Source organism: Callithrix jacchus, chromosome X, assembly GCF_049354715.1.
Source record: "Callithrix jacchus isolate 240 chromosome X, calJac240_pri, whole genome shotgun sequence".
Lineage (NCBI taxonomy): Eukaryota > Metazoa > Chordata > Mammalia > Primates > Cebidae > Callithrix > Callithrix jacchus.
In genome coordinates, this window is record NC_133524.1 from 122,203,178 (window position 1) to 122,210,562 (window position 7,385).

General features: G+C 45.1%; 1 protein-coding gene across 1 annotated transcript; it reads right to left on the reverse strand.

Annotated features, from left to right (window-relative positions):
- Positions 1-1,298: 1,298 nt before the first annotated feature.
- Positions 1,299-4,840, reverse strand: LOC100410088 (DDB1- and CUL4-associated factor 12-like protein 2). The gene is made up of 2 exons (XM_002763243.6): positions 3,145-4,840; positions 1,299-3,050 (listed from the first exon to the last, which is right to left on the reverse strand). Exon 1 carries the CDS (start codon positions 4,628-4,630, stop codon positions 3,167-3,169), a length of 1,464 nt encoding a protein of 487 aa, XP_002763289.4. The 5' UTR covers positions 4,631-4,840; the 3' UTR covers positions 1,299-3,050; positions 3,145-3,166.
- Positions 4,841-7,385: the final 2,545 nt, after the last annotated feature.

Consider the following 7,385-nt stretch of genomic DNA (forward strand, 5'->3'; position numbering starts at 1 on the left):
GCTTTCTAAAATCACTCTGAATTATCAGCTAATGAAAAAATTTTGGCAAATTGTTTAACACTGAGTACAAGCGGATAAAAATCAACCTCTGGAACATTCAATTTTGTTTATCATTAATGCTAGAGTATATTTAACGGATGCATTTTTTTCCAGAGTAGTCACCTCAATTTATTCCAGTAGGTATCCTTGATAAGTAAATTATTTCAACCCTTTTTAAAAGAAAATAGAAATTAACTCATTCCAAAGAGTAAAGGAGAGGAACATAAACTTTTGGATCCAAAGTATGCTTGGAGAGAAATATGTGAAAAGGTAGTTAGTGATAAAGAGAATTAACATTTTATGCATAGCTATAAGTAACTGAGGCCTTTCAGGCATCAGTGATAGGTAATATATACATAAATATTTGCACTTCCTTATGTTCTTTAAGTGAGCTGTCTTTATGAGCTTCCTGAAGTGTTGACATCTTTTTCAATTATTTCACAGTCACAGGTTACATAATTAATTGTAGTTCTATAGATCAGGGTCTCAGAATTAGAAAATATTTCAAAATAACTAGACAGTTACAAAACATAAACATACACATAGACCAGCTTTTAAAAAGTTAAGCCATGTGATTGGCATCAAAAAGATATATCCAAAAATACAAAAAAAGTTAAGAGTGAGTCAGTGATGAAATTAAGGGCCAAGACAGAGAAGAAATCAGACATGTCTTCTATTTCTTCTCTAAAATCCCACCCCAGGTAGAAAGTGTTATTTACTCTAAAAATGTTTTGTACATATCCCAAAATAATTGCAAGAATACCAAAAAAATTCTCTATTGCCTACAAGAAGATAGGCAGTGAATACTTTGGTGAAGTTATTTGGTAACATTTAAAGAAATTTTTAGTAAATATTTTATTTATATTTATTTATTTGTTTATGTATTTATCTTTTAAGAGATGGGGTTTCACCATGTTGGCCAGGCTGGTATCGAACTCCTAACCTCGTGATCCACCCGCCTCAGCCTCCCAAAGTGCTGGGATTACAGGCGTGATATTTTTTAAAGTTAAAAGACAAACTATAAAACATGCTTCAAAATTAATTTCAGACAAAAAGCAATCAAATATTTTAAATGAATCTTCAAACCTAAATGGTTGCAGGAGAAAAGATTAATTTCCAGTGCCAAATAAGATTTATACATGTTCCTTCCTGTTGTAATATCACATATGGGTAAGTTTATGAATGGATAAGCTCAATAGCCGGAACTGAAAATAAATTAGGGCAAAGTTTACCAAAAAACGGTGGAAAACACAACAGGATTCTATATTATTTAAGAGTAAATATTTATTTATTGACTTAAAACTTTAAACTCTAGGTGTCCAGAGACAATTACATTCGTCCAGTAAACATTTACTTATTGCCTTTCATTTGCTAAGTATCAGTGGAGAAATGAGGCAATATAAAGATGACAGTTACATTCTCTGCACTCAAGGCATTTACAACTGAGATGGAGACACATGCGTGCACAAAAATACAACTTGCTGCTACGTAACAACAATTATATTAGCCTTTATAACAATGGCTAGAAACAAAAGTTCACTTTTTTTATTTCTTATAACAATGGCTAAAAACGAAAACTTACTATTTTTATATTTTTTAAATGATTTTTAGTACGATTTATTTTATTAACTTACTCGGATTTGTGACTGAACAGCATGTTGTGTGTATAGACCAAGACAGCATCTGAGTGCCCATACATTTAAGGAAAATCACACTGACAAAATCCTAATCCTAGGTCAGCATAACCTGGCCAGTTTTGAAAAATGGCAAATATTCCTTCTCACTTCCAATAGTCTCACATATGAAGAATTACCTTTATTTCACAGCAGTCTACAATTTATATTTATCTGAGCCCCAGTGTACTTTTCTTCGACTTCACAGTATTAATCTCAGCTCATCGGAAACAAACTTACTGTGTTCTTGATATTGCATACTATTACATTGTAGGTTTATAACATCACTACTTTTTAACAACACATACTTTAGAAAAAATTTTTTGAACTTCATAAAATAAAATCTTATTAAGAATATTTTCTTTAAGAAGGTGCTATTTTTGGTGTTTGATTTTTCTTTTACTGTGAATTACCTCTTAAGCAGAACTAAGAAATGTCAAATATTCTCAAATATAACATTTTCTATTAAAAACAACAGCAAAAATATCTAGTCTGTATCTTAGATCAGTATACATTCTTCCCAGCCTGCCATACATTCCACATTCACATTTCCTGCTTTGCATGTTGGCTCCAATGCACTGTGCAAGTTTTTCAGACAACATACATTCAAATATATTCACAAGTCTTGATAGTACTAAGGCAACAAGTGAAAAAATACACATTCTTTTATCCGTTTAAGGACAGATAATAACAACTTAAATAAGGTTTGAAAGATAAAAAAAAATGGTTGTTTCAACTTTCAGATTAATTCTGAAATCCTGCACTCCTAAAGTGTTCAGACTAATTAAGAGTTTGATACAAACACAAGATTCTATGAAAACTTCTTTTAAAAGAGAATACACTTTAGAAAAGCATTTCAGCACTAACAAGGTAAAAACTATATACACCAAGATCACAACTTCAAAACTTTTTCCAAAAGTAGGTAATCTAAACTAGAAATTGGAATATATTTTTCCAATCGAACAATGCTATAAAACTATGGTAAGCTCTCCAGAAAAGATATAGAAACACCTTGCTTACTAGAAAAATTTCTCTTTGTATACCATTTATCTGCAATGAAAAATAACTAAAAACAATGTTGTTGTAATACTGGTAACGAGAAGAAAAAGGGAATATATGTAATTGTAAGACCATGACTGCATCTCCTTAAAGAAACAGAATATATGTATCACTCAAAGAGAGAATGCAACTAAAGATTAACCAAAATTCTTTGTATGAAAATTCAAAAAGATGGTGTTGGACAGGAGTCAAAAAGTCTTAAAGCCAAGTTTTCATTGACCGAAAGATCACTCACTACCTCTGCTTGGAGGAGTACAGGTTAAGTTGTGCTGGTTCCACCTGGAAAGCAAAAGACACACTGAGTTAATTGCAAAAAAAAAAAAAAAGCATAAAGAAGTAAAATCAAGCAGAACTGAATGGTAAATCTGTGCACCTGGAGAACAAGGCATCCATCCTTAGCTCCAGAAGCCTGCGTAGTTTCCATGGAGGCCTGCAGGGAGGGGTCCCCCACCCACAAAGAGCTTCATCTCAGGCCAGTTGTAGCAGTGGGTGTACAGCGCGCTGGGCAACTCTTCCATGCCACCAAAGTAATTAAACCAGAAATCATCCTGGTTGAGCCAGCCTCTGCCACAGTCAAGCTTGAGCTTCCTCCCTGAAGGTTCCAGAGCGGAGTCGAGGCCGGTAGGAGCTCTCTCCTCAAGGAACTTCTGGGCGCGGATGTCATAGAAGAGCAGGGTGCCCTGGCCAGTGCCCACAGTGATCAGGTGGTGGTAGAAGCTCAGCGACCGCACGCCCATGCCACCGTCTCGAGAGCACAGGGGCGGGATGTTCTGCTGGCCCTGGCGCAAATCCAGGAAGGAGACGTGGGAATGAGAGCCCACAGCGTACACGGACAATTCATCACAATAGGTCAGGCACACATTATCCCGGAAGTAGGGCAGCCTGATGGACAGCAGCCTAGATAGTGTGCTCCGGGCTTTCCACAGGTGAAAATAGCCATCCAAGGACACCCCTCCCAGCTCCTGGTTCTTGCCGCTGAAGGCCAGGGCTCGCACTTTGCGGTTGTTCGGGTTGGTGCTGACCCTGGGGATGGACTGCACATCACTCGGACTAATGTGGGCATATAAGGGGAGACCCACCTCACTGTGCCAGGCAATAGTGCCATCGAACATGTCCGGGTCCATCCGCCACAGCGCCACGGTGCCGTCGCGGGAGCCGCTCACAGCCACGGTGTCACTCAGCCAGGCGATGGCAAAGATCCAGTCCTTGTGGCCATGGCGGTCGCCCAGGCACAGGGGATCCAGGGTGGGCAGCCGGTAGATGGCCAGGCTGTTGGGGTTTTTGCCGCCGGTGGCTAGAAGCGTCTTGGAGGGATTCAGCTCGATGGCATGGATGCCGCAGTTCCGACGGGCCTGGGCCAGGTCGGCATCCTTGTCCTGCATGAGGGGGATGCGTGTGATGTGGCCCGACTGCACGTCCACCACCAAGAGCGTGTTACACTTGGTGCCGCACACCACCTGCCTGGAGTTCAGCCACTGAGACGCGAACACCTTGTTGACGGTGCCCAGGTCTAGCTCGCGCTCCGTCAGCAGCTCTGGCAGCCTCTGTGCCGTATATCCCCGCAGCTCGCTCTCGAAGCCCGGGAGCCCCGCGGGGCCCCACCTGCCTACCTCCCGGCCCTTCAGATAATGCACCACGGAACGACGCGTCGCCGGCCACCTCCGCCTCTTGGGTAAAAGCGGCCCCCCTCCGTTCGCCAAGCCCTGCGACGGCGAGCTCCCGGCGTCCGCCTCAACTGCCGACGCGCTCCGCTTCCTGCTACCTGTTTGCTCCTGGGCCGTGGTGGGCGGCGGGAGAGCGGCGGCAGCACGGCGTTGGTGGCGGTGGCGGCGGCGACGCCTGGCTCTCCTGTTGGCCATGACGGCGGCGTGGATGGCTGCGCTTCCGCGTCAGCCCGGACCGCGGGGTCTCTAAGGCTGAGGTGGAGGTGTCTGCTGGCACCTAGCCTTCGGAGTCTGAGGCGCGGCAGCGACGGACCGGCGAGGGACACGCGGACTAGGACGGCGGTAGAGGTGCAGACCTAGGCGAGGGCGGGAAGTGCGTCTAGCCGGCCGGGCGAGAATAAAGTCAACGTGAGGCGAGATCGACGCGGGGGGTCTAATGGAAGGGGCGGAGGCAGTGGGAGGAGCCGAGGAGCCGGCAAGCGGGAGTGAGGGCGGGGGTGTAGCTGAGGCCCAGCAGAGTGAAGTCTGGGAGGCACAGGGAGGGGAGGGGTCCGAACAGGGAGGGGAGGGGTCCGAGAGGGAAGGGAGGGGTCCAAGCAGGGAGGGGGTAGTGGAGCTGCAAGGGCAGGGTCGGAGGGTCAGGACTCCAGGATCCCCCGGATCAAACCTGCGGCGTTTTTATACCCTCAGGACAACAGCTAACTACTCTTCTTAAAATCCCTACTTCAGTAAAATCTGAAACATAAGATATAGTCAAGCACGGGAATGGAAGGAGCCCGGGCCACTGTCTGTCTCGCGAAACTGTAATCCTGGGACACCCTTCTCTAAGATTAGACATTAAACTTGGCAAGGGATGGGGAATTCCGCAGCTGCAGGGAAACTTTTACCCATATGTTAGACTTGCAACCCCTCCAGTTTCAGCCCCTCAGTCGATGTCTTAAGCAGTTACAACCAAATATTTTTTCCCTCCTCAAATTGAGGTCTCTGAACTACTACACCACAGTCCTTTGAGGTGTACAATCCAAATGCAAATGCCTGGGCTCCACATTTGGCCCATGGTGAGTGATGTCAGAGAACACTTGGTTTGGTGTAGCCTCGAGAAAATGGCGGGCTGTACTGATGGGGGAGGAATCCCGAGGGGCTTTTTGGAGTTGTTTGTTTCCTTTGAGCCTCAGAGCCCTAAGGAGATGGAGTGGAAGAATCCGGGGAGGAGGACCTCTTCCCCACTTCTGAGAGGCAAAGTTAATATCCCTGTTGTCAGTCACAGAGGCGCCTAAGCAGAGTCCCTGGGACCTTGGGCCAGGGTCTCAAGGCATAGGATTTTCACAAGCAGAGAAAAACATTACGTTCCAGAGGAAGGAAAAAGCATGGATACAATGATGCAAGTGTAGCGGTTCTGTGCCTAAGCATGACTTCTCAGGGATCATCAGGTTCTTATCCAGTTCTGCTGCTTCAGAGCAGCCCGTCAGGTGGTAGGCCCAAACGAGGATTGCTCAGTTAAGGAGAGGCAAAGTTAATATCCCCGTTGTCAGTTACAGAGGCACCTAAGCAGAGTGCTTGGGACCTTGGGGCAAGGTTTCAAAGCATAGGATTTTCACAAGCAGAGAACATTACGTTCCGGAGGAAGGAAACAGCATGGATACAATGATGCAAGTGTAGCGGTTCTGTGCCTAAGCATAACTTCTCAGGGATCATCACGTTCTTATCCAGTTCTGCTGCTTCAGAGCAGCCCGTCAGGTGGTAGGCCCAAACGAGGAGTGCTCAGTTAAGGAGAGGCAAAGTTAATATCCCCGTTGTCAGTTACAGAGGCACCAAAGCAGCGTCCTTGGGACCTAGGGGCAAGGTTTCAAAGCATAGGATTTTCACAAGCAGAGAACATTACGTTCCGGAGGAAGGGAACAGCATGGATACAATGATGCAAGTGTAGCGGTTCTGTGCCTAAGCATAACTTCTCAGGGATCATCACGTTCTTATCCAGTTCTGCTGCTTCAGAGCAGCCCGTCAGGTGGTAGGCCCAAACGAGGAGTGCTCAGTTAAGGAGAGGCAAAGTTAATATCCCCGTTGTCAGTTACAGAGGCACCAAAGCAGCGTCCTTGGGACCTAGGGGCAAGGTTTCAAAGCATAGGATTTTCACAAGCAGAGAACATTACGTTTCCAGAGGAAGGAAACAGCATGGATACAATGATGCAAGTGTAGCGGTTCTGTGCCTAAGCATAACTTCTCAGGGATCATCACGTTCTTATCCAGTTCTGCTGCTTCAGAGCAGCCCGTCAGGTGGTAGGCCCAAACAAGGAGTGCTCAGTTAAGGAGAGGCAAAGTTAATATCCCCGTTGTCAGTTACAGAGGCACCTAAGCAGAGTCCTTGGGACCTAGGGGCAAGGTTTCAAAGCATAGGATTTTCACAAGCAGAGAACATTACGTTCCGGAGGAAGGGAACAGCATGGATACAATGATGCAAGTGTAGCGGTTCTGTGCATAAGCATGACTTCTCAGGGATCATCAGGTCCTTAGCCAGTTCTGCTGCTTCAGAGCAGCCAATCAGGTGGCAGGCCTAAACAGGGCGTGCTCAGTTACCCAGTGATTTCAGTTACACAGTGATACATTGTGAAGAGAGGCTGGCAGCTAATACCCGTGGTGATGAATTTATTTCCCAATCAGGGAAAATCATAGGAGTTGTTTTGTTGCTGCTTTTCCCCAGCTCCCTTTTTATTTTTCTGATTTTCTGACCCCTTCCCCCATCCCTTTTAGCAACTTCACCTCAAGTTCACAAATTCCAAGTAAAAGCCATAGGTCCTTCTCACCACCAATTCAGCTGCTGAATGTTGCACTGCAACACTCTCTTGCACCTCAATTTTGAGTCCTCCCCATATTATTCATCCTATAGCAACAGAAAGGCAGCATCTGCTGGTGGTAGTGAACATGAAATTAGGGACAGATTCTTAGAGGAACC